Below are 27,831 nucleotides of genomic sequence, written 5' to 3'. Positions count from 1 at the left end.
TTTTTCTTTAATTTATTCGATCCAACTTATGAAAATTAAGAGGAACGTGTGAGTGATAAAAATGAACGTGTGAATTGAATCACCCGAGATAATAAAGCAATGGGAAAGGAGGATCAATTGTAGGCAAGGCAAACAGAGAGTTCACACCAGAGGTACCAATCAGTAGTGGCTTTTTCTCGATCAATTATCAACATCACTGGGTCGTTTTGACTCAAATGGTCAAGCATGGAACATGTGTGAGTGGACCAGCTACTTTTCTGCAAGTGGTTAGTAATATGACAATGACTCATCTCTCCGAAACATTGATAATATCCGCAAAGACTGCAGCAACAATCAACACAAATCCGCATTGAGTGTTTGACCCGTTTATGTTTTAGAAGCCTGTTTTGTACTCGTAATTCACGTTATTTGGATCAGGCTAAAAAACACCAAAACCATCTTTCAACCCATTTTCCAAAAGGGTGTCAAAATCTCCTCAAATTTATGTAAAGCAATTAGAAAGGAGGAATCCAATTAGAACCAAAGCTTAAGGCTAGTGAGTTGGAGGAGAAAAACGGAAGTATTAATCTGGAGAGTCGCCAGAAATGACTTTCTAAAATCCCTCTTCAAATTGGTTAGTTAAATAAAAGAGAGATCTAGATATCCAAGAGAGCTCATCTTTCCAATGACATTGGGAATTAAGCCAGTTAATTGGTTGTCAGAAAAGACAACACGAACAAGAGATTTAGAAGAATTTATGGTAATCAGAGAAGGAAGACTGCATTCAGCCAATGCCAAGTTCCTAAGATCTGGAGTTTATTAGTTGCTTCCAGCCATTCATAACCATTAATGAGATTGCTCCAACTCAAATCCAAATATGTTAAATAAGAAATACAAGGAAGCCATGAATTGTGATTTTCAGCATTCGTAATGTCATTACCTGTAAGATCATAATATACAAGTACTAAGTTTTCCAACTTGACTTGGAAGTTGACCACCAAAAGAAGCATAAAAGAGATTAAGATACCTTAGACTTAAGAGAAGCAATGAAATATAGAATTTTGCTCCCAATGAAGTTAATATCCCAAAGGTCCAAATACTTCAAATGCTACAACTCAATCAGTTTTAGGACTCATCGTCTTACCTCACAAATAATTGTTAGATCCTTATAAGAGTTTCCCCATTTATCTTTTCCCACAAATGGTTTTTCTTTTTCCCCTGCTCACCACTCGAACAATCACTTACATGGCTAGGAGGAATATGCTTTATGATGAGAAGATCAATCAAGAGTCTCCCAAAGCTGTGTATTACACTTTCTGGTGTTACTCTCCCTGCAATACAAGGGATGTGCAGTGTATAACGTTTGCTGATCTGCATACTTAAAGGATGTTTGTCAAGTAAATCATAAATTCAACCGCCGTTTTTTTCCCCATGATGTACAGGAGAAGTAAATGCCAGATTTGTACCATAACTCTTCCCCCATCCCTACTATTTTTCATCAGGCCAAAGGTGTATATTCTAGGCTTGCCAACCTGCAAATTATAATATATAAAATAAACAAATACAATCAGAAAGTACTTAGAAAAAGGATACCAAAAAGATGGAACAAAATTCTGTAAGCATTAAGGTCTTGATAAAGTGCACGCCCTTTACTTGTGCAGTATTCTAGAGCCTGTACAAGATGTAACACAACCCTTAATCGAATTACCCATTTCATAGGCTGCACATTCCTTGAAGATGCAAGAAGGTAATAAAGTTATATTCCACATAACACTAGCACAGTACTCATTAGCGCAAACATCCATGCAACTGACAAGATAATTAGCAAAATTTGAGAAGATGCTATAACTGAAATAAGACCACGTAGTTGTCAAACGTGAACCTGTGCTATAAACAAAAATGATTATCAGCACATGTTTCTAACACTCAAAAGGGGGGATGCAGTAAAAACCCTGCAACCATTGTCTCAATGTAGATCCCCATACCAACGCCTCTTAAGCAATATTAGGTGACGATGGAATTCAGGGAAAAGAAGTGATAAATTATACCAGACGAGAGTAATTTATATTTTGGAAGTTCGAAAATAAATGTGATGCCTAATATCCTAGTATGTCCTTTCCAAAAGAAAAGCCAAAGTTAAATGATCAGTGAGACAAAGTGAAACTATTAAGTAGAGGCAATTTTAAGACCAAATGGATCTTATATCCAACAATTAAAATATGAGTAAAGATAGACAGTAACCAAAAACCTCGTATACGTATAAGGAGTAAGCCTTACAATGAAAAAGAAGTTTTGCAAGTGTGTCATTGGGTATATATTCTGCCACAAGCAACCTCTCATCACCTTCGCAACAACAACCGAGCAAATTGACCAATCTATGGTTGCAGAGCTGACCAACTAATTTCCTCCTATAGTTGGGGCACAAGAAAATCGTCTCACAATAGTGGTTGCAAAATAGAGAAGACAGAAGTGACTTGCTTCCTTTAATGGAGCTGATAAAACATTTGACGACAATCATATGGTCCAAAAATAATTGTAAACTAGATAATAATGCCCGCGCGTTGCTGCAGGATTACAAATTGCAGGAATAATTATGTTTGAATGACTACCAAAGTTTAATCTAATATAATCAGCTGATTTTTTATTTTCAGCTATATGAACACATGTTGGCAAAAAAAAAAAAAAAATTAGAGTATGTATAAACATAATTACTTGGTGAATTACTAAATCATGAGAAAATGAAGGGTTTGCAATTAGATGCAACCAAACCCATTAGGCCAAAATGCTAAAATAATACTAAAATTACAAACAAGAGTTTTTAAATTTGATAAAAAAAAAACGATTAACATCAGAAACAACGAACAACACATTCGAGTATATTTTGTAAATATGATGTTCTCCTTAAGTCTTAACTAAGACAGCATTTTCAACTGCAAACAAACTCAATCAATGAATACCTAAGGATAGAAAAAAACCTTGCAATCCTTGTCTGCAACTTTGGAGGTGATGTAGTTGTGTCAGCTACAAAGACTGGAAATGCATCAAACAAAATAAATAGCAAACTTAGTTATAAGCCTTGAGCTTTATCCAAGCTAAACAACAGTCAAAATTTAGACACTCCAAAAAATGACAGAAAAATTAATGAGTAACATAATTTACACCAATAAACTACCATTGAATTTTAAGTTTGGAATGACTTTTCTCCATATTCTCCAAATCATTAAAACAATCTTATTTACATCATGTGAAAATCTATTTACAACCCTAAAAAGTGTTTTAACTACAGCATAACAAAAGCGTTTTGCAAGAATCTTAGTAGGAATTAACTAATTGAACTAATAAATGTATCTCTAAGTTTCAAAAAGTGTTCAAATTGAAACTAACAGATCGATGACTTCGGTTTCAAAGTGCACTATAAAATTGATTAATTTAAACAGAACAATCTCAGCAAAGCAAACATTTTTATATCCTCCAGAAATTTATCTGTTCTGTTACCTACCAAAGCTAATTTGTTCCAAAAGATTGAAAGCAAATGGTTTTCAACTTTGAAATCCCACAACATAAGTAGATTAAAGAAAGAGTTTCTCCAAAATCACAATAACAAAATTTGAACAGAAAATCTATTTATAAATCCAAATTACACTTTTAAAAACTTCGGCAGTTGCTGTTGTTTGTTTCATTTTGGTTTTGGTTTCGGTTTTGGTTTCGATCCACATTGAATATTTCATTCATTTAATTGGAGGTTCGCACATAATTAGGTCAATTAATTTCATCTTATGAAGTCAATTTTGGGATTATGAATGTGAAGGTATTTTGATTAAATTTTAATTGCACTCTTGCAGTGGTTGCAAAGAGAAACAAAAGAGCTCTCTATGAAACTCTTGACAAACTGATCATATTTCTAAGACCCTGTCAAGAATCACTTAGTTGAGAACTCCATTGCTCAAATAAGAATATAAATTACGTACTTATCGGTTTCAAACAATTATAGTCATAAATTCTTCTTCTTGGTCAATGTAGTTTATTTTTTATTTTTTATTTTTTTTAACTTCAAAAAACTTGAAAATGAAGGGCAATCATATTGCCGGTAAAGCAACTATCTGAATGTTCATATGATTTTCTATCTTTATGCAATAGGATTTCCACGTATTATCATGAGTGTCTTGGGTGAACCACCATTCTAGACCAACCAAAGCATCAATTTATTATATTAACGTTTCATAACCATCAATTCTCATGATATTATCAAATTGACTTAACCTCTATTTGGATAAATATTATCATGATTCAGCAACATCCCTAAACTTTCAAAAACCCAAATAGAAACAAAAGCATTGGTGTAAATTAACTATCTAACTGAAGAAATCAAAACAAAAGTATATACCTCAAAATGTCAAGCAGCCAAATTCTTCCTCCAACGACCCAAAATTCTGAAAATTCCATGAAAAAGGTAAACCCATTAGCAATTCATAGACTTTATAATAGCTAAAAAATGGGACAATGGTAAAGACGTGGTGAGAACCAACCCTCTTTTTGCTTATGTATTTGAAAAGATATTTTATAAGCTGTTTATAGAGTCATTTTGATCATGTTGCATGTAAATTCCTTTCCACAGAGTTTAAAAAATATGGCAGTTTATGGTATCAGTTGAATAACATGGTTGAAAGATTTAAAACGGATACATTCAATTTTTATGTCAAACTATAACATATAGCTAAAGATGTTGGGTCTATATACCCATATCAATCATGTGCTAATTAAAAGTTTATCGATGTAAATAGATGATTTCAATCATGTGATAACATAGTTTGCTTCAACCTAAATGCATGTGCGTGCAGATGTTTGTTAATGCATCTCTAAGTAGATGGTTAATCAATTCAAAAGACTATTCTGTCAATTTGCTACTGAACTTTATGATCACTGTCACTTAAATTATTTTAATTAGCCAATTTACTCACTCTCCGTTAAATTTCTATACACTCCATCCATGTTAGTGTTAAAATTTTGCAGCAGCTCCAATTACTTGTGTAAAATGCCCAAAAATTTTCTGCAAACAAAAGATTCAAGTGTTAGACAATCGGTATGAGATAACCACGATGAAGTGTAAAGAAGAAAGTCAATTGGCAGATCCGTAAAATAGCATGGTCAAAATCAGCAAGATTGTTAAAGTAATCGGCTGAGTTGAGTGTAATTGTACATGTAAAGTGCATGATTTCATGTGCAACTGTTTTGCAGCGAGGTTTAAGTAATCAGGCTTTAGAAAAATGTTATTCCAAAAATTTCAACAAACATAATTAATTTGGTGATTAGCAATAGCCTGCATTGATAGAAACAGAAACTTGAATTCCAATGTCATGATGATTCAGTTCCCATATGCAATTGTGATTCTTATATCATCTATACTGCAAAATTTGATCAAAATAAGATGATGATTAATCCAGCCGGTTTCTTCACTCCTATAACGGAAGATCAAAATACCCACATCAGCACTACATAAGTCCTCTAATTCGTATGGAAAACTTGTATTTAACCAACCTACTCTTTTCAAATGGAATTTTGTGTATAAAAAAAATGAGAAAATCAAAAACTTTGCAGCAGAAATAAAAAAAAAAAAAAAAAAAAAAAAAAAAAAAAAACCATGTATTAAGACTTTGATTCCAATTGCCAATTCAACCCTAGCTTTTGATCCATCATGGTCATACTCATAAAACCTTCACCATGAAACCAAAATCATTACTTTGACAAATAAATATAACCACCCAAAAAATTCAATATCCATTTTCCCTTCTGATGCTATTTTTAAGAAAACTATCATCTCCCTCAACAGATTTATTCATGAGATAATTTAAAAAATAAAATAACTTTCACCATTAACTGTGAATATCCTCATAGGGTAACGATTCTCAAAATTAATCCCTACCTACCTCCCATCCAGAATTAAACTTAGTTTTCCAAAAACAAATTATACTGATTGATTAGTATTTAGGAGCAATATGGGCATATGCAATAACACACTCATAATTTGTGAGTTCTATGTAAATGATCCATTAACTTTCTATCTTAACAGTCAAAACATAAGAAAAGCTAAAATATATTTACTCAGATTGATCAAATTGCTTAGTCTAATTCCCAAACTATGTAATGTCATGATCATCTTTATACAATTATCATGGAACAAACCACAACCAAATTGGTGGATTTTAATTTAAAAACAAAGGTCAAACATATGGTATTACACTAAGTATGGACATTGCATTAAAAACAAAAAACAAAAAGAATGGATCACTTACCGTCCAGTGGATATTGGACTCTCTCATTACACTAATAAGGCCTTCTTCGTACTGCAGAGATAATAAACAAAGCTTAAGTCAACCAAACTTGAGGCAAAATAAGAAATAAATCATAATTATAAAAATAAAAAACAAAAAAAAAGTCGATAAAAATTTGATCAAAGTGAACAGAAGATGATCTAACAATGCCATACCCTATGATCAATGATAATTTGATACAGTGCTGCATGTGGAAATTCCTCAGCCATCTACTGAAGACTGAATCTGTGAAAAAATAAGCTGCAGAAGAATAGTAAACCGAGCATAAGTTGAAAAAGAAAACTTGGTTGCAAATTACCAGATAGTTAAAAGTAAACTCATAACCAGGCAGTCTGCAAATGAACTGACTTTTCTCAATTGATTGAAGGCATAGTCTAGTGTCTGATTGATAGTAGACAATCTGCATTGACATCATAATCAGACTACAAATTCAAATTCAAAACATAAAAGGCAAATTAAACACAGAATTCAGAATTCACAACGCAAAATGATGCTTTCCAAAACCGATGTGTTATAACCCCACAATATTGACATATAATCTGTATTTGCGTGTAATCACAACATACCAAAAGGAGTAAATACTAAAGAAAATCTCCATAAACATATCCAAGAAAAGCTGTTTTTTTTTTTCTTTCTCAATTTCCTTCTCCAGTTATTTTTATTATTAATTCAATAGAAAACAAATCTTCTCAAAAGAAAAGAAGGTGGACAGTGCAGTGGATAAGATATCAACTCAGCTAAGAAAACTATAATTGAATTCACTTACCGAGTCCATCAACTGATATCGCGAAACTACTTATCCATGAGTTGTAAAGAAATTGACACCAGTAATGATGCCCAGAAGTGTACCTGATGCAGAATAAACCAGGCTTGGAAAATCAGAAACCTGATCAGTTTCTTATTTTTTAAGATGTAAAAGAATTCACATGTTTATAACTATTGTTGTATGAAAAATAAACATGTTCAAAATACAATTAATGGGATTAAAAACTAATGAATGATACTAATATGGCAGACTCAGATATCGAAGCTTGTGATTTTAATGAAAAATTAAGATGGTTCACTATCTGTTTAGGGAGCAGTCCAACTCATAGAGTTTGCTAACAAACAACGACTAACATTTTTCTAAATTATAATGCTTTTGTATTGTATAAAACTACGATTGAAGGGAGCATGACTGAGACCTGAATTGGTTCCTCTGCTTAGCCCAATTTTTTTTCAAAATTTACGGACAAAACCACAAATTCTAGCAAACCAAATAACAAACAGAGACAGAATCAGGAAGCAGCAGAGGCAGGAAACCATACCCAAAACAACTCATAATTTCCAGTGCCTAAAATCCAACCGAAACAGAAGATAGCAAACTAAACATATAAAGATGCTTCCAAATTCGTTGATTAAAAATAAAGCTAAGATCTCATTACAGCTTTGCAATCCACCACCTCACCAGCTAAATCTTACCCTCAAGTGCCGAGAAATGGTGCAGTGGCCAAGTTGTCCTTGTCTCTGTATAAACGAAACCTGCAAAACAAACGTATCAACCAAAAAAACCAAATCATAAATCTCAAAAAGGCCAACGAACAAAACCCATAACACAATCTGGGTTAAAAAATTCACACAAACAAAGATTTAACTTTTGATATTTTTATATGTAACAAAATCAAACCCGCAGTTTTGAACCAAAGAAAACTGAAAAGTTGAACAACCTTAAACTGATTCGGTGCTTTCTGAGCAAACCAAGAGCCGAGAACGACAAAAAGCGGGATTTGAGAGCGACAAATTCGCGACCAACGGAAGCAAGGTTTGAAAGGGAAAGAAAGTGAGGTCTAAAAGTAATAGAAAAGCAGAGACTAACATGGGAAGCAAAAGTAAAAGTGGGAGGAATATAGGGGAAACGCAACAGCCTACGATGATCAACACGTGGGCTGGGCAAATGAATTGGAGTCACGCGTGGCCTAGAAGTGCAATTCCGTCATTTAACTGTGCAACAAAGAGAAAAAAGCTTGCTGGAAAACCAAACGGAGGGCACTTTCGCCACTCCACTGTCTGTGAACAGTACACTGGCGTTTGGGTTTTAGTATAGAAATAACTAGCAAGCTTGCCCGCGCGGTGCTGCGGGTTTTGAAACTGTATAAAACATGTAGAAAGAGGCAAAGAGGTAGGTGTTATTCATTTGATCTCACAAAGACTGATATTATTGCAACACATTCCAACTGGAATTTAAAAAAATACATAAACCTTCACTTCCTATGAACTATCACCAGAATTCTTCTCTGAACAATCAAGGGAACATCCTTTCTACTTTTTTCATAACTTCCTAACCATGCTCAGAAAGATTAGGATTCAACAATCATCAAAGGAACATCCTTCAGATGATACAAATATTTAAGCATGAGCACACACCTCATCTTCAGATTCAGAGCTCTTTTTAGATCTAGAGCTGCTAGTGTCTGCCTTCTTAACAGCCACTGATGAGCCTTTCTTTGCAACTGAGCAGGCTTTTTGCGCAGCAACCTTTGCAGGGGTTTCCTGTGGACACAAAAGTTGAGGATCACTATCGACCAAAAAGTATCTTTCTCAATCTAACAAAGAATAAATACACAACACAATGTATCCCAAATATACAGATATGAGTGACTCAATCTTCAGGTGAATGTCCCATGCAACAACCCCAACGGAAAAAAAAAAAAAATTAGAGCACCAGGTTGGAAAACCAAAAACTCACATCATCATCTTCCGAATCATCGCTACTCTCATCTGAGCTTTCATCTGAGACTTCTTTCTTCTTTGTAGCAGCAGTTGGGCCATTCTTAGCAGCTACCTTAGATTTAGAAGCCTTAAACCAAACAGTAACACGCACTTAGAAATAACCACTATTTTCAAAATCACAAATCAAACACAAAAAATTAGCGATAGCATATGTGCATCAGTAGCTTTCTTAGCTTCTGTAATCCCATTTTTATCAAAATGGGCCCATCAAAATAGATAAAATGATTGTGTCGTCAATTTTCCTCAAAATAGATGAATAATAGAAGTACATTTCTCCACCATTTAAGTGTGATAGACAGAGAGGCTAACAGAAACTAACAGAACAGAGAAAGACTACCAGAAACCGCAGTGTAGCAAGGCCGGACATCAATTTCTCCACCATCATGTATTCAAGAAGTAATTCATGGTAAAAGTATATCAAAGGTAATGATATGATCCTTGTACATATATGTCCTCAAACTATAGAACCACACAAATGAATGTGATATCTAACCTGAAGCCACCGCTTGGAAGTTTCATTTACTGCAAAAATTTGTAGAGTTCGCCTCACCACCAAGGAGTTATAAGTGCATTAACTGCAGCATAAGTCGTTGCAAGATGTGGCATCTGGGAAATCAAAGAACGCGCTGTCAATTGTAAGTCAAAGAACACGCTATCAATTGTAAGGAAAAGAATGCAAAGCACTATCTAATAGAGTAGATAAGTAATGTTGTATAAGCCTAGTCAAGCTATCACAACTAACATTAACTGAGTTAAACAAAGATATATGGACACTGGCTAAGCCAAAACGGCAGATAGTGAGACCAATTTATTTGCCTGTCCTTGTCCACCGCCATATCCACCCTCTGAGTCATGGAAGCAAAACACAACTTCATGAAAATCTAAAGATACCATTTCACACTCACAAAACAATAAAGATCACTTTTTTGTTGTTGTTCTTAGTGGTTAAAAGAAAATATATAAATGACTAACAATCCGGATCCTTTTTTTTTTTTTTCAGTGACATGTATTTTTCAAAAAGAAAAAAAAAGGAAAAAAACTCAATGGTCATTGTTTGTTATAAGGAAAAGAGAAAAAGTGGTGTAGTCGTCATCTTTGTTAATCTTTGAGATTCTCTGGACCATGTTGAGGGGAAGATTTTGTAGTCGTCATCTTTGTTAATCGCATCTTCTTCTAAATTGTCTTTAGAAGGATTAACTTTAATACAATTCTGCAAAACTACAAATGGATGGACACAGCCTGATCCCTTTTCTTCCACCGTGCTTTTAAGATAACAGAGAAAAGCCTCTGAAAACTGAAGTCCATAGGGCCCACTTTGTAAGTCGGCTTTGCAAGGGCATTTCAGTGCCTTGTGAGCCTTGGCAAGAAACTCATTTCCATCAGTATTTCATCAATATAGAAAGGCAGAAGCTTGATGCAGGCCCATAAATCAAAAGAAAGCAGAAATCAGAAAAAAAATGCTAAAAAACAATGTGAGTCACAAAATATATGAAACCTAGATCAAACTTCTTGATAAAACCTAAGAATAACTCCACAAATTTCTGAGTTGTAAAAAAAAATTCAGAATCCCAGATCAAATTTCTTGATAAACTTTAAAAACCCCAATTCAGATGAGGAAAATACATGAGAGACTAATTTTAGCCATATTAGTTGTTTGCATTAGGTTTTGAGAAACTCAAGTAAGGAACAGAAAATGAAATCAGATAAGTAATGTTATATTCAAAAGATGAACACTAAACATGTGATAAAGATGACAATGAAATTGAATTACGGGTTCCTACTGTGCCCTTTGTGAAGTGTCCTTAGTTGAGCAAAATGTTCAGATATTTTCCTGATAGGCTTCCACCTAAAAAGGTAAAAACAGAACATCAAAAATCATGCAAGCGTCCCTGTAGAACCTTTCCAACTGATGAAAAATAAGGGAAGAGATCAAGACTGACCTGCTCAGCTAAAATCTTGATTTCAACAAAATCTATTAATTGCACATCTTTGTTCTTCTCAGCAACCTGTTAGTCGTAAATTCAAGGATGAACATAGTATAGTAAGACTGTTAATTCACAACACGAACCAATTGATGGTACAAAATATAATCACCTAAGCCTAATCATCTTATATTAAAAAGACATCATACAATAACAATGAATGTTTTACAGTGTGCAAGTGAAGCAGCTTTCATTTGCTAATTTCTTAAGTGATAATGCAAGCTCGATTGCTGGATAAAAAAAAATAGGGACCAAGAAGACATCAAATCCAATGCAGACAGCAGATAAAATTGAACCCAAAAGGCAAAAGCCTTCTCTAACAAATAGATACATATAAAGAGTCATTTGGGATATAGATATTGGTGGACCTGGAAGAATAGAGACGCACTGAGTAGGAGAGAAGAAAGAGAGATAGTGGAATTTTGGAGGAATACTGGATGACGACGAACTGTGTAGCCATAGCTGTTGGTGGCGGTGATTCCGCTGCGAGAGACAGTTCGAAAAAAGGTAATCAATAAATCTTACAGAACTGTAATAATTCAGTCAGGAGCTTCGAATCATTGACATTTCAATTATAAGGATTCATAATTTAAATTTTAAGACAGTATTAACGGTTTACAAAATTAGAAAGGTTCAAAGCCATTAACAATTATGTAACTCAGACTCTTCATACCTAGACTTTGCTCACTACAATGTCTATTTTAATCTTAGCGGCAAAGTTCTCTTCATTCTCATTACTTTACTCTTCTTTCTTCTTCGTTACCAAAATCATTTTCTTCATGTACTATCTGATCTATTCAGATTCTCCTCAGACAACAAATTGATAGCTAGGAAGAAAGAAGAAAACATGCATCAATAAAATTTCGAATTTTTAACCACCTCTAATTTATAATTAATCTAAGTAGATACACAGCAACCACAACAATAAGAACTTTCAAATAGAAAAGTATCTATTAACTACCATGCAGAGGATCTTCCTAGATCCAACTTCCCACAGCCCTATGTCCCCCACATTGGTACCAACTGAAGCATATACAGAGAACAATCAACAGTCAATTATGAGCAGCAAGCATCTAGGGAAAAACTGTAGAGCCAAAGGTATACAAATAAATATAAGTAGCTACTTAAAAAATACAACCCAAGAAGTAGAGTCTGCTCTGAAGGATGAAAATCCATGCTCATGGGAATTGAGCCCTGATTCAAAGTCCGTGTGACATTCTTAGGCAAGTCATCAGGTGCATTCAAAGCTTGCCCTGGACATGTTACTGGCCACATGTTAACAGGGAGATTAATCCTAATCCCTGATTTCTTGGTATTCCTGTACAAACTGATTATGGCCTGATTTTTTTAAAATCATTCCATAAGCTGCAACCACAACACAACCACAGCAATAAGAACTTTCATGAGCTGAATCTAAGCTTGCAAAAAGCATTCCATGAGCTGCAAAACACAAATGCAACTGACTACTATGCATACCTTTGAATTTTTCAGATGCTTCTTCGGATATAGTTCATTGGAATCCAGTGTAGGTGGTGGTGCTAAAAGCATACATGTTCTTTGCTTCTTCCAATTTCTACATAAACACAAATTAACAGATTAATCTCCCAATTACAATACGTAGCATGAAATAACAAAAACAACCAATATAATCTGGTGCATTAAATGCTTTGCCATCCCTCATTTTATACATCGTGGGAAAATATCAAACCCAAACAGAAGTCCTCTGAAACTCCGATTTCAATATAATCAAACACAAACAAAATACCAACTCAACTCTGATTATAAAAAAAACTAAACTAAACTATAAATTGAAACTTTCAATAGAATAACCCCAGAATTTTAAATTACTTACGTTGAGAACAAAGGGTTTTGCAACCTACAAACAAACATCCAAAATTTGAAACACCTACGAACCCAAAATCACAAAAACACCAAAACTAAAACACGGAATCACATTTTCTCATCTACCGAGCAAAAAATTACGAATCCAAAACTAAAATATAAAAAAAATCCCAAAAACTTAGTGCTGCATGAAGTCCGTACCTTGGATTTTGAGGAAAGGAATATGGGTTTCGACAGATCGGCAACGTTTGAGAGCGAGAGAGACTGAACGCTTGAGAGTGAGAGAGGCGAGTTTGAGAACGGCGGAAGCAGAAATTTGAGAAAGAGAGAGAGGGAACGGATGAAAAAACCATGAAGACGCACTGGAAGTGGAAGGTCCAGCGATAGGATGAACGGACGCAGGACTGGAGAGTTCCAGAGGCATCCACAAAGCGGAATCGAAATCGTCAATCGTGTTGCAGAGCACAGTTTTTCCTTTTTGGATTTCGTTTCTGAGGGAGTCGAGAGACTTCTATTGGCAATCCAGGGTCAAAACCGTCATTTTACTGTGTAATTGAAAAAAAAGTAAGACTTAAAGAACAACTGAAGGGCAAAATTGGAACAACACTGGTCACCCACAGTACTCAACCCTTACGGGTTTTAGTATATATGATTTCAGAGAATAATTTCAGTCACAGAGAAATACAGCTCTGCATTTCATGAATTTTATAAGCCAAAAGCACCCTATGACCCAAATTTCAAACCACATAAGATCTCAACAGAAAGTTATATTAGTGTAAAACATAAAGATAAAAACAATAGTTCTGCAGAAAATGTGGACCAATTTCCATCACCAAAGTATCTGAATTAGAGTTTTATAAGACAGAGAGTATGCATACCAAAAATTGTGATCATCGGGCCAGGCCATCCTATTCAAGTCCTTAACAGCAATTCTCTTCTGATTTTCAGGTTTTCCTTTATAAACGACATTTGGAGCCTTCTCTCCTTGCTCAGACACAATGTACTCCACACAAAAACCAGATGTCGCATTTTTAAGTTGCTCAAACGTGAATTCAGGAAATGCAGACAAGCTATCAACCTTGCTGCTCCTCATTATCCGTATTAAAGGTAAACAATCCACAAGCATCAGATATGATCGGTTTCTCCATCAAAACATAAAACGCCAGAACAAAAGAAACATGTATATTAAACCGCCAATGTCAGGAGCTTCGAGTACCGCTGCCTTCATTTGGGAATTCCAGCAACATGGCATGAGTTTGGAGCATTGATCCCCCATCTCAATATCACGGTATCAAATTAGACCACATATCCCTTTTTCAATCTCTACCTCTAAACAAAACCAACATCAAGTAAATTTAGATTGCTCTGACTTCACGTCGACTAAACTTCAAAACCTTCTGAAAATTGAACTAAACAACAATGATTTGCTGAATTTCATTTCTTTATAAACATAATACCAAGAAATACACTCAACTATAGAAATATCAAGAAAACATTATGATTAAATCGGGCATTAGTATTTGCTTTTTATCGAATAACAGGTCAAGCCGCGAATGGACACTTTGTCAAGAACGGTCCCTGCGTTTAGTCCTTGACTTGTTCTTGTCATTTGATTTCTTCCCGTCCACCGTCTTCTAGGCTACTTCCAGCTCCTTCTGAGGCTGCTCGAGTGCTTTGATGGCTCGCCAAACTTCATCCCATAGTGCATTCTTCTCTGCTAGAGTGAATGAGTCTGCTAGTGTCAAGTCTTCTCCCATGATCAATTCTCTAAATAATGGGTGGTCTGCTGGGAGCCCTTTTAGAAGGCTGCACTTTCTATCGAGTCGTTGCATCCGACTATCTTAGCCTTCTTCGCTTTGAACCACTTTACGTAATCACGAAGCATTTCCTTCGAATTCTTTTTGATGTTGAACAGGTGGTTGACTATCTTAACCTTCTCCGCTTTGAACCTCTTCACGTAGTCGCGACGCATTTCCTTCGGATTCTTTTTGATTTTGAACAGGTGGTCAGACTTTTTCTTGATCAAGTATGATGAATATTCCTTAGTGGAGACCAAAGAAAGTTCATTGAAACTCTAGACTGACCATGGTGGCAGGGTGTGACACCAATCTTGTGCCTCGCCTTGCAAGGTGGTGGGGAATATCTTGCACATGAGCGCATCATTGCTCTTATAAAGGATCATTACATTGCGATAGTGCTTCAGGTGCCTCTATAGGTCTCCATCTCCCTTGAAAGGGGTGAAATGTGTCATGTTGAACTTGCGCGAGGGCTCCATCTGCTTAATTTTGTCTATGAAAGGTGGTCAGCTCATGCTAGTTACATCTTGTCAGAGCGCCTTGTAAGTGGTTTCAATGAGTTGGAAATCGCGCAATCATTCAGTAAGGAGCCTCTCTACTTCTTCCTAGATTTGCCTTTGCTTCCAGCCATTCATAACCATTAATGAGATTGCTCCAACTCAAGTCCAATTATGTTTAACAAGAAATATGAGGGGGCCATGAATTGAGATTTTCTGCATTGGGAAAGTCATTACCCGTAAGATCAAGATATGCAATAGTGTAAGTTTTCCAACTTGACTTGGTAATTGACCACAAAAACAAGCATAAGAGAGAGATTAAGATATCTTAAACTTATGAGAAGCAATGAGAATTGGAAATTGCAGCGGTTGTTTGGTACAATGTGAAAGAACGTGGGAAGATGGAGAAGAGAGAAGCACGAATCAGTCTGTTCACTGCTCTCTTTTTCTTTTCCTTTTTTCCTGTTTTTGTTTTTTGTTTTTTTTGCTTATTTCAATTGTTGTCCCTACTAAGGGTGGGCACGGGCCGGGTTCAAATTTGAAGGGACTGGACCGAATCTACTTTAAAATGAAACGGGGCAGGGTGGGTCGGGTATTGAAATTTCTGAAGTTGGAACCGAACATAACTCGGCCTGATTGAAATAGGCTGGTTTGGGTTGGGTCCACGAGTCCAACAGAAGGGAACGACATCATTCAAGTCGTCTTCCTCCGACGTCGCGAAATCCAGATGCCTAGTGACAAAACTATTGGCCACGAACGATGACGCCTTCAACACCATCTTTTCCAAGTTCGATGATGAAAAGCACGTCCCTCGCGCCATCATTGTCGCCACCTTCGTCGATCTAAAGCCCACCGTCTTCTCTGATCCGGAGCCATGTGCTATCTTTGTCCATCTGAGTGAGATTTCGATAAAATCAAGAGAGAGACTAAGAGCAGATTACGGTTAGAAATAGAGGGATTTGAAGAAGTTTGGTGATGTTAGAATGGTTTCTAGACTTACAGAGAGTGAGAGAAATGAGAGAGACGTATGAACTTGGTGACTTTCGGTTTGGAATCAAAGAAGGGAGAAGGCTCTAGAAGTCTGGGAAGGTTTCGAAATGAGAGAGAAAGAGGGCCTAGAAAAAGTTGCCAATTCAATTTCTTTCATTTAATTTCATTTTGTATTATTGTTGTAGACATGGGCCCAATTTCATTGTATTATTATTATAGGAATGGGCTCATCCATTCATTCAAATAGGTGGGTTTATTAATGCGAGAATTATACGCGCACAAATTAAACCCTCTTTTTGACAATTGTAGTAAGTATGTAAGTAGGGATCGTTCTGGACCGGGGATTAGGAGGGATTGTTAATCTCTTGGAAACTGACTCAAAAACGTAAAAACAATATAAAACACTAAACTAGACTAAAAGAATGTGAAATTAAACGTTAAAACACTAAGACAAACCAAAAGACTCAAAATGCTTTAAAAACACAAACTAAATTGATTTCTAACTAAATTGAACATTAAAGAAAAAGGGGGATTGAGGTTTGACGAAAATTGAAATAACGAAACAAGTTAATAAACTAGACAGAATGTAAATATGAAATTGATGAAATGGAATGAATGGATGCTAGCCAAGGGGTTTATCTCCACACATGTTACACTTGCATAATAAAAAGATTTCCAATTGCATTTCAATAAACCATGCATTCTCAACACCCCGGGTTAATTAGGTCCGCTTAAATTAACCGTCAAGTTTTCCTTAAGTTAATGAATTGGATGATTGCATACGACAACCCAAAGCATTCCTCACAAGTTCCCTACATGAATTGCATAATAGAGATACAAGCAAGAATCATTAAGCATCATGAAAACTATAAGTGTTGACGAGGCATTCGTTACTATGATTGCATGAAACTTATGCCAAGAATTTGTTTAACGCGATTGTTTATAAGCAACCTCCACTACTTGTGAATATAAGTTCATAACTATTACGTGAAACTCACTTATATTCTAGCGTCAAATTCATGCATGAAAATTAAGCGTTCATTCTTAATAAACATACATAAATAGGATATCAATCAAATAGTTAAACAAATTGAATTCACAACTTATGAAACGTAATTAAAAGTACTCAAATCATATTGCAAGCATAAACATATATTTCGAATCACCCCCTAGCTAAGGGGGGTTTAGTTCCTCATACGTACAAAACAAAGAGAATTGAAATTAAACATTGAAATCAAAGAAACGCCTAAACATTCCAACAACTCAAACTTGAATTGTATGAACGTTTAGGCCCTCTTATCTTCCTCTTCGTTGTAGCATAAGGTCTAAGGATAGTTGGTTTGGGGGAATGGAAGTGTGGAATTATGGAAGTGGTGAGGAGTGGTGGAAATGGAAGAATGGTTTTTGGATTCTAAGGGAGAGTGTTTGTATTAGTTGTGGTGTGAGAATAGAGAGTGAATTGAATGATGCAAATGAATGAAGTGTGTGTGGTTTATATAGGGAGAGAATGGATGGGAGAGCATGTGAATGATAGCTAGGAGAATGATTAAAGGGGTGTGAATGGTTGGAAATGCATGTGGGTGAATTGGTGGTGCAATGATGAAAGAATAAGTGCATGTGTGTGTTTTGTGTTGGAATGAATGTGGATGCATGATGAAGAGTTAATAAATAATGCATGTAGGGTTAGGAAATAAAATCATAACTTAAAGGGGGGACGATTAAAGGGTGTGGCTAGGTTGGAAAGGTGTGGAAGATGGATGGAATTAGGGGGAATGCATGGCAATGATGGGGAGTTCTTTGGTGATGAATGCAATGATGAAGAGTGAATAAATAATGCATGTAGGGTTAGCTAGGTTGGCTTTGTTTGGGTGCATGTGAGTTAAAGAGGGAGAATGTGGTGAAATGATGAAGTAGGAAGGTGGAAATGCATGTGAATGCATGTGAGTGCATGTGTGTGTGAATGGGTGTTTCTTGATGGTTTTGGGGTTGTGATGCATGTGAATGCATGTGGCTAAGGCTTGTTGATTGGGCTAGAGGTTTTGCATGGCTCAAAGGATTGTTTGATTGGGCTAGGCCCTTTGTTTTATGTCCAAAGTGCATACAAGGCTTTCAAATTCGTCCAACACTTTGGCTCCAAAAATATGCTATCCATTCCAAGCCCAATTTTGCTCCAAAATGCTCCAAAATGCATCTTTTTGCTTCCTTAGCCATATGAACCTAAAAACACACGAAAATGGCTTAAACTACTAAAACAACTATGAATTAACAACATAGATGCACGAAAACAAGCTAAGTAAGTTGCCTAAATATGCTCCTATCAAATTCCCCCACACTTAGTTTTTGCTAGTCCTTGAGCAAAACAAAATAATAACAAACAAACAAAACGACACTAAACAAGTAAAACACAACCTAAACCTTCCAACAACCGTCTTAGGGATTTCCAATGCACATGACATGTTAAAAATCATCATTCCCACAGATTTTAGTCATCTTCACACTTAAGTACATTCTTAATCATAGTCACCACATACTATTTCACAATTAAGCATTTAAGACCATGTTTTGAATGTAGTAACATGCCTTAGAGAATTTGCTCAATTCCTTACAAGATATGCACTCGATTTTCACTCAGATTTTCTAACTACACACCCTAATCTAGTCATATGTGAGAAGATTGATGTAAACATGAAAACGAACACTCACATATATGTATCACAAAGAACGCAATTTCTGGAGTTAATAAGCATGTTTAGATATGATCTCATGAATGGAATGCTACTACTTAGACGCGAGAACCAGTGACACCATATGCTCATACCAAATTCAAACTCCACAATTGAAATGCACAACACTCAAGATAGAAGTCAAGGGTTGTAACGGGGCTTGGGATATTGGCTCACAAGGAAAGGTAGGGATAAACAAAAGTTCTTTAAACAATAGCAAGCAAAGTAATGAAATTAAGGCTTAGAATTCACTTGGCATGCAGAAATCAACTTTTAGACATAAGGGGGAGATTCAACAACTCTTAGGGCCTAATTTATTGTTTTGGGCCCTTACTTCAACCAACAATACTTTTCAACTCTTTTTTTTTTTTTTCTTTCTTTCTTTCTTTTTGGCCGTGCCTATGGCACATCAACTCACATAAACACTCTTTCCCCCACACTTATTTTCTGCAATACCTTAATCAAAAGGAATTCATTGCTTACTATGCTTCAAGAACAAGGGTAAGGACGGTCATATTCTAGGTTAGGTGAGGATAAAGTGGGTTAACAAAGAACATGGGCTAACATGGCTCAATCGGGTTAAACTTAAACACAATATGAGTTAAGGGCACATGGCTTTTTGATGGTGGTCACTACACAACTTCATCTTGAATATGTGTTATGCAAATCAATAATATGCTTTGAATGAAATGGGCATGAGTTATAGCATTTGGAACTATATGATGAAACGCCTTCTAAGTAGTAACCAAGCAAAGAATAATGAGATCATGCAACGACTTTAGAAAACAAGAAATCACAGATTATACTCTCCAAAGAACGTTATAGGCTCAAGTCTCTCAGGGTTGTAGCGTTTGTTTGAGTTCCTTCCTTCAAGCATGTTACAAAAACGAATTTTTCTTTTATGATTGCATGTGAAGTCATACATTATAACCATAACCAAGCATATACCAAGAGTAAATCAAACTTTTCTCTATGTTTATAACTCTTTTTAACAGTCATGCACTTACAAACCAAATCCTTATCATTGTGTTGGAAGGTACCCTAAGACACAAACACACACACAAAAACAACTTTAAAACAACTCTTTTTGGGTTTTTCAAAACAATTTTTCAAATTTTTTATGGGATTTTCGAATTTTTAAGTCAAAACACGCGAAAACAGTTTAAAAACATTTTAAAAACAGCAAGAAACAACATTAGAAGTTATGGTGGATAAAACCCTACGAATTTGCATCAAAACACTTTAGTTACCCCCCACACTTAAATCAAACATTGTCCTCAATGTTTTAAGCATAGATTCACACAAAACATAAGTAAACACACAAAAAATAACTAAACATACTAAACATGGTAGAATGTAATTAACAAAGAGAAGAGTTTAGAGACGCAAATCTGGTTATAGAGTGTAAGTTCCATCTTCTCCTTGGTAATTGCATTGAGGCTTGGATCTTTGTGATTCCACAGGCTTACTCTTGAACTGCGCTGCTCCCATCGTTGATTTTCCTTTGTGCTACTCTTGAACTGGGCAGCAGGCTTCCTTTGGTCTCCCCCGAAGGTCTGAGCTTCCTCCTTTTATCTGTTTCTTTGTTCAATCTCTCCAATTCGTATTGAAGAGGGTTAGAGGATAGCTCAGCATATGCAGTTGCAGCTTGTCTCCACATGCTTCAATGTATCATTTTCACTTGCCTTACTTGCTCCCCTTTGCAGAAGTGGTCCCTTCTCTGGTAGTGTATCAACCGTTGAAGATGACTACTCGAGAGCAACGCTAGGTAAGCAATCAGGGAAGGGATTCCAGGCAGTTGGTTCCAGATCGGAAGACTGACTCCAAGTGCCGGCTGATTGCTTCTTTCACTTTGCCATGCGAGTAAGAACAAGGACAAAGAAAAGGACAGGGAAAGAGCATGATATGAGATACTTTTGCTTTTGACCTTGATGATATGAGATACCTTTGCTTTTGAAGAAGCGGTGAATGAATCAGCACATGTATTTGTGGTGCTGTTTCCTCCTGGGTCATCTGTACTCCAGGCATCTGGTATCATCTTTGGGGAAGAAGAAAGAATGGAGTATTTCGAAAGGCTTTGCTGGGAGTGCGCCCTCAGAGGTGAGGAAGAGTTGGGCATTTTCTTCAGTTCTATCTTGCCATAAAAAATGAAGGTCGACATATATAGGGAATTCAATAGCAAGTGGTGGTACTGTTCTTTTACCGTTGTCGACAAACGTTTTGATCCCGCAAATCCGGCTTTTTGAAATAGTGACGACTCTTCGATCTTTGAATGCGCCTCTTCGATTTCTGAGCAGTCGCCCCTTCGATTTCTGAGCGATGCCCTTCGCTTTCTGAACGACACGTAGTAGTGCGGATGCAGCTCTGTCTGAGATCTTTTGACAAGTGGCACGCGTTTTCTGCAAAGCCGGGAGCTTTCGACAAATATGCACACGCTTTCTGGAAAGCCGGGAGCTTTCGGCTTTGTCTCCCACGTTTGTCGGCTAAAGTGTGCAGCTGATTTCTCACCTTCCACGCGTCTTCTGAAAAGTTGGGATTGCGTCTGACGAGCTGGGGATCTTTACGCCGGAAATTCCGGTTTTGAAGAGTGGTGTCTCTTCATTCTGAATCGGTGAACGCCTCTCCTTTAATAGAGGTGATCGATCACCTCTAGCATGCACACTTGAAAATTGCCCAGAAATCGTCTCCGGCCCGTCGAGATTTCACTCCATCCAACCCTTCTCTTTTAACTTCGTGAACAATGGCTAGTTCATCCAACCCATCGAACCTTTACTTAGATTTGAGTCTAAGCAGTGATCCGGTCGCGCCTCGTCAGGGTAAGGTATGGTGCCCGTCTTTCTTATCTTCCCATGGCCCTCTTACAGATGAGGACTCTGTGATGACGGATCCCACAACGGCTACGATAGTGGCTCGGAACCTCCTCACTCCCAAAGACAGTCAGCTGCTTTCAGGACGGTCCGATGAGTTGGCCGTTCAAGAATCCCTGGCTCTGAGTGTTCAGTGCGCTGGCTCTGTGTCCAACATGGGCCAACGCCTTCTTGCTCGCTCCCGTCAGGTTGAATCCTTGATGGCGGAGGTGGAGAGTCTTAAGCAGGAGATCAAACAACTTAAGTACGAGAACCGAAGTTTGCACGTGCTTGCCAACAATTATTCGACAGGCATGAAGAGGAAACTGGATGAGCTTGATGTCCATCAAAGGCTTGCAGCTTTCTTCCAGAGACACCTCTTTCCTGGTTCATCCAGCGTTCCACCAAGGTTTGGGGCCTTGAATGATCTATCTTCGGTGCCTCCCACTTCGATGTCTTCCGTTCCGATGCCTCTTGCTCCAATGCCTTCTGCTCCGAGACCTCCTGTTCCGATGCCTTCTGCTCCGAGAGTGTTGCCACGTAGTGGGGCCTCACGTACACAACCTTTGTGAAGACTCCATCTTTCTGCCATGTTTAGATACAATTATAATTTATCGAAAAAATCAATGAACAAGCTTTGTTTTATTTACTGTATTGGGTTGCCTCCCAAGTAGCGTTTTCTTTTACGTCTTGCAGCCGGACGAAACCTTCTTAGGCTCATTTAGGACCCATGACACGAAATTTATCTCTGAATGGGGGGTGATACTTGAGATGATCCGGTAATGGTTCAAATTCTAAAGTGGGTGCCTGGATCATTAACAACATATTAGTATAAAAGAAAATTGAAATTCGGGGAGGCGGCTTACCTGTGTGCTCTGACATAAACTCAAGAATAAACACCACTCCCTTTAAAGTTTCAGGGATATTGGACTTGGCCAGATTGCATGTGAGGATTAGTCCTTGTCTTGTGTCATAAAATTCAACTTCTTTGGGGTTGTTTGCCTCAAGTATATCCTCTTTGATGAATTCTAGACATTCCCCAGTCACATCTTGCTCTTGATTCTTTGGAAAGGATTCGAAGATGCCTTTCTCACCCTCTTCTTCCTTGGATTGCATGATCTTGCAAGGAATAGGGACATTCAGTGGAATGGGGTTAGAATTAATTAAATTTGGAACAACCTTACTTGAATTAGATGGCGTGGGAGCAATAGGTGCCTGCGGTAAAGGTGTTTCCACCCTTGCCATAGGTTGCGTGTGTTCCTCTTCCTCAAATTGCAACCTTTCATCTTCCTTGTAATTTGATTTAAGGTCCGTTCCAACCTCCATAGCATTTCCCAAAGTTATAGCATTATGGATTTCAAAATCTTCCTTCGAGTTTTCAATAGTTGAGTTGGAGAGTTCACTTTGATCTTGAATTTGTTTCATGAACCCCATAATCTGCCCAATTTGCTCCTCCATATCCATCATCTCCTTCTCGTTATTTGCTATCCGGTTGTTTTGATTTTGCAACCCCTGCGAAATAGAGGTTAGTAATTGCATAGCTTGATCACTTTCCAAGGACGTACCTGAATGAGATGATGCCGAAGGTTGTTGGGGTTGTTGGGGTGCATACGGCTTGGAATAAAAACCAGGGGGGTTTGGCCTAAATCCTCCTTGTTGGGCAGCTTGTTGTGGCTCCCTCCATTTGAAGTTTGGATGGTCCCTCCATTCGGCATTGTAAGTGTTCGAGTATGGGTTGTTTTGATTTTGTCCTTGGAAACCAATTGCATTGGCAGATTCCCACCCACCATTCTCGATTAGTTGAGGGCACTTGTCGGATGGATGCCCTTGAATTGAGCACACGCTACAAACTTGGTGTTCTTGTGCTTTTGGACCAATCACAACTTGAGAAACAAGAGAAGTAAGATTAGCAAGTTGTGATTGAATTTCAGAAATAGCACTCACCTCATTTACACTTTGTTGCCGTGGGGCTTCCCTTTGTTGAGCCTCCTCGACTTGGTTTTGTGAGCCCTGCACCAAACAAAGTAATTCATTAAGCTTTTGATTATAATTTATTGACGAACTTGAGTTTGGTTGGGCATATTGAATATGAGGTTGTGGTGGATGCATAGACGTTGAATAGAACTCCTCATAGGGCTGCCAATATCCGTCTTGTTGAATATGTTGAGGTTCCCACCACATAGAGTTTGAATGATCACTCCAATCCGAATTGTAAGTATTGGAAAACACGTCGTTCCTTGATTGATTATGATCAAATGTACCAACTCTTTGCGTTTGGTACTCTTCCATAAGCTGTGACAAAAGAGAAGCACTATCAAGTGCCATGTCTTGCGTATAAAATCAACAAAATAAAACTAAAAATATATACACACAAACGAAAATAAAACAATCCAAGAGATTAGCAAAGTTGCTAATCCCCGGCAACGGCGCCAAAATTTGATGCGTGATTTATACGCGCACAAATTAAACCCTCTTTTTGACAATTGTAGTAAGTATGTAAGTAGGGATCGTTCTGGACCGGGGATTAGGAGGGATTGTTAATCTCTTGGAAACTGACTCAAAAACGTAAAAACAATATAAAACACTAAACTAGACTAAAAGAATGTGAAATTAAACGTTAAAACACTAAGACAAACCAAAAGACTCAAAATGCTTTAAAAACACAAACTAAATTGATTTCTAACTAAATTGAACATTAAAGAAAAAGGGGGATTGAGGTTTGACGAAAATTGAAATAACGAAACAAGTTAATAAACTAGACAGAATGTAAATATGAAATTGATGAAATGGAATGAATGGATGCTAGCCAAGGGGTTTATCTCCACACATGTTACACTTGCATAATAAAAAGATTTCCAATTGCATTTCAATAAACCATGCATTCTCAACACCCCGGGTTAATTAGGTCCGCTTAAATTAACCGTCAAGTTTTCCTTAAGTTAATGAATTGGATGATTGCATACGACAACCCAAAGCATTCCTCACAAGTTCCCTACATGAATTGCATAATAGAGATACAAGCAATAATCATTAAGCATCATGAAAACTATAAGTGTTGACGAGGCATTCGTTACTATGATTGCATGAAACTTATGCCAAGAATTTGTTTAACGCGATTGTTTATAAGCAACCTCCACTACTTGTGAATATAAGTTCATAACTATTACGTGAAACTCACTTATATTCTAGCGTCAAATTCATGCATGAAAATTAAGCGTTCATTCTTAATAAACATACATAAATAGGATATCAATCAAATAGTTAAACAAATTGAATTCACAACTTATGAAACGTAATTAAAAGTACTCAAATCATATTGCAAGCATAAACATATATTTCGAATCACCCCCTAGCTAAGGGGGGTTTAGTTCCTCATACGTACAAAACAAAGAGAATTGAAATTAAACATTGAAATCAAAGAAACGCCTAAACATTCCAACAACTCAAACTTGAATTGTATGAACGTTTAGGCCCTCTTATCTTCCTCTTCGTTGTAGCATAAGGTCTAAGGATAGTTGGTTTGGGGGAATGGAAGTGTGGAATTATGGAAGTGGTGAGGAGTGGTGGAAATGGAAGAATGGTTTTTGGATTCTAAGGGAGAGTGTTTGTATTAGTTGTGGTGTGAGAATGGAGAGTGAATTGAATGATGCAAATGAATGAAGTGTGTGTGGTTTATATAGGGAGAGAATGGATGGGAGAGCATGTGAATGATAGCTAGGAGAATGATTAAAGGGGTGTGAATGGTTGGAAATGCATGTGGGTGAATTGGTGGTGCAATGATGAAAGAATAAGTGCATGTGTGTGTTTTGTGTTGGAATGAATGTGGATGCATGATGAAGAGTTAATAAATAATGCATGTAGGGTTAGGAAATAAAATCATAACTTAAAGGGGGGACGATTAAAGGGTGTGGCTAGGTTGGAAAGGTGTGGAAGATGGATGGAATTAGGGGGAATGCATGGCAATGATGGGGAGTTCTTTGGTGATGAATGCAATGATGAAGAGTGAATAAATAATGCATGTAGGGTTAGCTAGGTTGGCTTTGTTTGGGTGCATGTGAGTTAAAGAGGGAGAATGTGGTGAAATGATGAAGTAGGAAGGTGGAAATGCATGTGAATGCATGTGAGTGCATGTGTGTGTGAATGGGTGTTTCTTGATGGTTTTGGGGTTGTGATGCATGTGAATGCATGTGGCTAAGGCTTGTTGATTGGGCTAGAGGTTTTGCATGGCTCAAAGGATTGTTTGATTGGGCTAGGCCCTTTGTTTTATGTCCAAAGTGCATACAAGGCTTTCAAATTCGTCCAACACTTTGGCTCCAAAAATATGTTATCCATTCCAAGCCCAATTTTGCTCCAAAATGCTCCAAAATGCATCTTTTTGCTTCCTTAGCCATATGAACCTAAAAACACACGAAAATGGCTTAAACTACTAAAACAACTATGAATTAACAACATAGATGCACGAAAATAAGCTAAGTAAGTTGCCTAAATATGCTCCTATCATTTATATTCCCCAACAGTGCCCATCCATTGCATTATAGAAATGGACCGGTCCCGAGCCCTGTGAGTCTAAAGATTTAGACTTGCCCGCCCCGTCCCGTTTCTATAAAAAAAAAAATTGGACTCGCCCCGTACCCTCCGAAACCGTGATTACCCGCCCCAACCCGCTGATCCTCTACCTGTTTGTCCACCCCTAGTCCCTACACGTGATAATTTGTAATAAAATGAAAAGCAAACATAGTTGCACATGCAGAGCGTGTATGCCAATTGCCAGTTTATCTAATGCAAACCCGATTTTCATAATGAATTTGTTAGGCTATGGTAATGAGTATATATAATAATTAATGGTTGTATTTTGAGAGGTCAGACAAGCATACTTGCAGCTTTTCGTTGTAAGTATATGCTTATTAGTTTGGTTGTGTTTCTTCTTCAGATTTCTCGTCAGGATTTGGTTTTTAACGAAGACGTGGGAAGACCAATTCGGCGATATTTCTCAATGTTAATTTATCAAATCTTGATTGAACCATCTGTCAGCTTTTCTCTCTGTAACTTGATTAATAAGTTCTTGCAAGTTTCTCAAACGGTAAATGCACGAGCTACATGGTTTTTCTTTTCCCACAAATGGTTTTTATTTTTCCCCTGTTCACCACTCGAACAATCACTTGCATGGCTAGCGGGCATATGCTTTCCGCTGAGAAGATCAATCAAGAGAGTCCCAAAGCTGTGTATTACACTTTCTGGTGTCACTCTCCCTGCAATACATGGGATGTGCGGTGTATAATATTTGCTGAACTGCACACTTAAAGAATGTTTGTCAAGTAAATCATAAATTCGAACACGCCGCCTTTTTTTCCATGATGTACTTACCAGGCCTCAAAATATTCAGGAGAAGTAAATGCCAGATGATGTGATGCCTAATATCCTAGTATGTCCTTTCCGAATGAGAACCCAAAGTTAAATGATTAAGCAGAGGCAATTATAAGACCAAGTGGATCCGATATCCAACAATTAAAATATGAATACAAGATAGATAGTAACCAAAAACCTCGTATACGTATAAGGAGTAAGCCTTGCAATGAAAAAGATGTTTTACAAGTGTTTCATTGGGCATATATTCTGCCACAAGCAACCACTCATCACCTTCGCAACAACTGAGTAAATTGATCAATCTATAAAAAAACATACCACGAGTCAAGGATATTAAATTAAGTAATCATTCTTGTATTAATTTACTTGTGAAGATTTTTCCACAATTTTTCTAAATCCCACCGCCAACGGTGTTGGAGTTTATTGGTGGGATTTGAATTGAATTTTGTTGTGTGGATTGAATGGGAATGGGGCCAACGGCCAACACAAGGCGAGACTTTCAATCATTTGCTAACTTTACGACTAATAAGGTGCACCGGGGTACAATTTAGTATTTAATCTCGATTTGACCTTCCTATAAAATAATAATAATAAAATAAAGTTTGTTTAGACCCAAGCTAAGTATATGATAAAGATGAATGTGATTTTACCTAACTATATCAACAGTGTGTTCGTTAAGCACCATATATACTCAAATTAAATCATAAACAGAAA

General features: G+C 37.0%; 2 protein-coding genes and 2 long non-coding RNA genes across 8 annotated transcripts; all 4 read right to left on the bottom strand.

Annotated features, from left to right (window-relative positions):
• Positions 1 to 877: 877 nt before the first annotated feature.
• LOC125468886 lies at positions 878 to 26,841 on the bottom strand. The gene is made up of 2 exons (XR_007251246.1): positions 26,628 to 26,841; positions 878 to 1,511 (listed from the first exon to the last, which is right to left on the bottom strand). It is a non-coding gene; the product is annotated as an uncharacterized LOC125468886 (long non-coding RNA).
• LOC103941598 lies at positions 8,270 to 10,114 on the bottom strand. Of its 3 annotated transcripts, none has more exons than XM_048565533.1 (5): positions 9,820 to 10,114; positions 9,571 to 9,683; positions 9,034 to 9,144; positions 8,712 to 8,837; positions 8,270 to 8,435 (listed from the first exon to the last, which is right to left on the bottom strand). In XM_048565533.1, exons 3-5 carry the CDS (start codon positions 9,114 to 9,116, stop codon positions 8,285 to 8,287), a joined length of 360 nt encoding a protein of 119 aa, XP_048421490.1. In that variant the 5' UTR covers positions 9,117 to 9,144; positions 9,571 to 9,683; positions 9,820 to 10,114; the 3' UTR covers positions 8,270 to 8,284. The 3 variants fall into 3 exon arrangements, with proteins under 3 accessions (XP_048421490.1, XP_048421491.1, XP_048421489.1); XM_048565534.1 differs by lacking the exon at positions 9,820 to 10,114 and adding an exon at positions 9,707 to 9,759 and having other exon boundaries at positions 9,571 to 9,655; XM_048565532.1 differs by lacking the exon at positions 9,820 to 10,114 and having other exon boundaries at positions 9,571 to 9,770.
• Positions 10,203 to 13,394, bottom strand: LOC103947690. Of its 3 annotated transcripts, none has more exons than XM_048565535.1 (7): positions 13,103 to 13,394; positions 12,536 to 12,632; positions 12,198 to 12,424; positions 11,428 to 11,542; positions 11,018 to 11,083; positions 10,859 to 10,923; positions 10,203 to 10,434 (listed from the first exon to the last, which is right to left on the bottom strand). In XM_048565535.1, the coding sequence occupies exons 3-6, from the start codon at positions 12,332 to 12,334 to the stop codon at positions 10,897 to 10,899; spliced, it is 345 nt and encodes a 114-aa protein (XP_048421492.1). In that variant the 5' UTR covers positions 12,335 to 12,424; positions 12,536 to 12,632; positions 13,103 to 13,394; the 3' UTR covers positions 10,203 to 10,434; positions 10,859 to 10,896. The 3 variants fall into 3 exon arrangements, with proteins under 3 accessions (XP_048421492.1, XP_048421494.1, XP_048421493.1); XM_048565537.1 differs by having other exon boundaries at positions 10,231 to 10,487; positions 10,849 to 10,923; XM_048565536.1 differs by having other exon boundaries at positions 10,231 to 10,487.
• Positions 26,842 to 26,887: 46 nt separating the features above from the next.
• Positions 26,888 to 27,159, bottom strand: LOC125468887. The gene is made up of 2 exons (XR_007251247.1): positions 27,118 to 27,159; positions 26,888 to 27,002 (listed from the first exon to the last, which is right to left on the bottom strand). It is a non-coding gene; the product is annotated as an uncharacterized LOC125468887 (long non-coding RNA).
• Between the last annotated feature and the right edge of the window lie 672 nt (positions 27,160 to 27,831).

The sequence above is a fragment of a genome, unplaced genomic scaffold, assembly GCF_019419815.1.
Source record: "Pyrus x bretschneideri cultivar Hongxiangsu unplaced genomic scaffold, Pyrus_bretschneideri_v1 Contig4, whole genome shotgun sequence".
Lineage (NCBI taxonomy): Eukaryota > Viridiplantae > Streptophyta > Magnoliopsida > Rosales > Rosaceae > Pyrus > Pyrus x bretschneideri.
This window is presented reverse-complemented; position numbering and strand designations above follow the sequence as displayed.

Excerpts from the sequence above, each read along its gene's own strand:
- LOC103941598 (XM_048565533.1), bottom strand. The coding sequence starts at position 9,116 with ATGGCCCAACTGCTGCTACAAAGAAGAAAGAAGTCTCAGATGAAAGCT. Across the intron at positions 8,838-9,033 it reads ATGATTCGGAAGATGATGAT|GAAACCCCTGCAAAGGTTGC; the intron begins GTGAGTTTTTGG and ends TTGTGTCCACAG. Across the intron at positions 8,436-8,711 it reads GCTCTGAATCTGAAGATGAG|TTTCAAAACCCGCAGCACCG; the intron begins GTGTGTGCTCAT and ends TGTTTTATACAG.
- LOC103947690 (XM_048565535.1), bottom strand. The coding sequence starts at position 12,334 with ATGTGGCCAGTAACATGTCCAGGGCAAGCTTTGAATGCACCTGATGAC. Across the intron at positions 11,543-12,197 it reads GAGCAGACTCTACTTCTTGG|CGGAATCACCGCCACCAACA; the intron begins GTTGTATTTTTT and ends TGTCTCTCGCAG. Across the intron at positions 11,084-11,427 it reads GTGCGTCTCTATTCTTCCAG|GTTGCTGAGAAGAACAAAGA; the intron begins GTCCACCAATAT and ends TACGACTAACAG.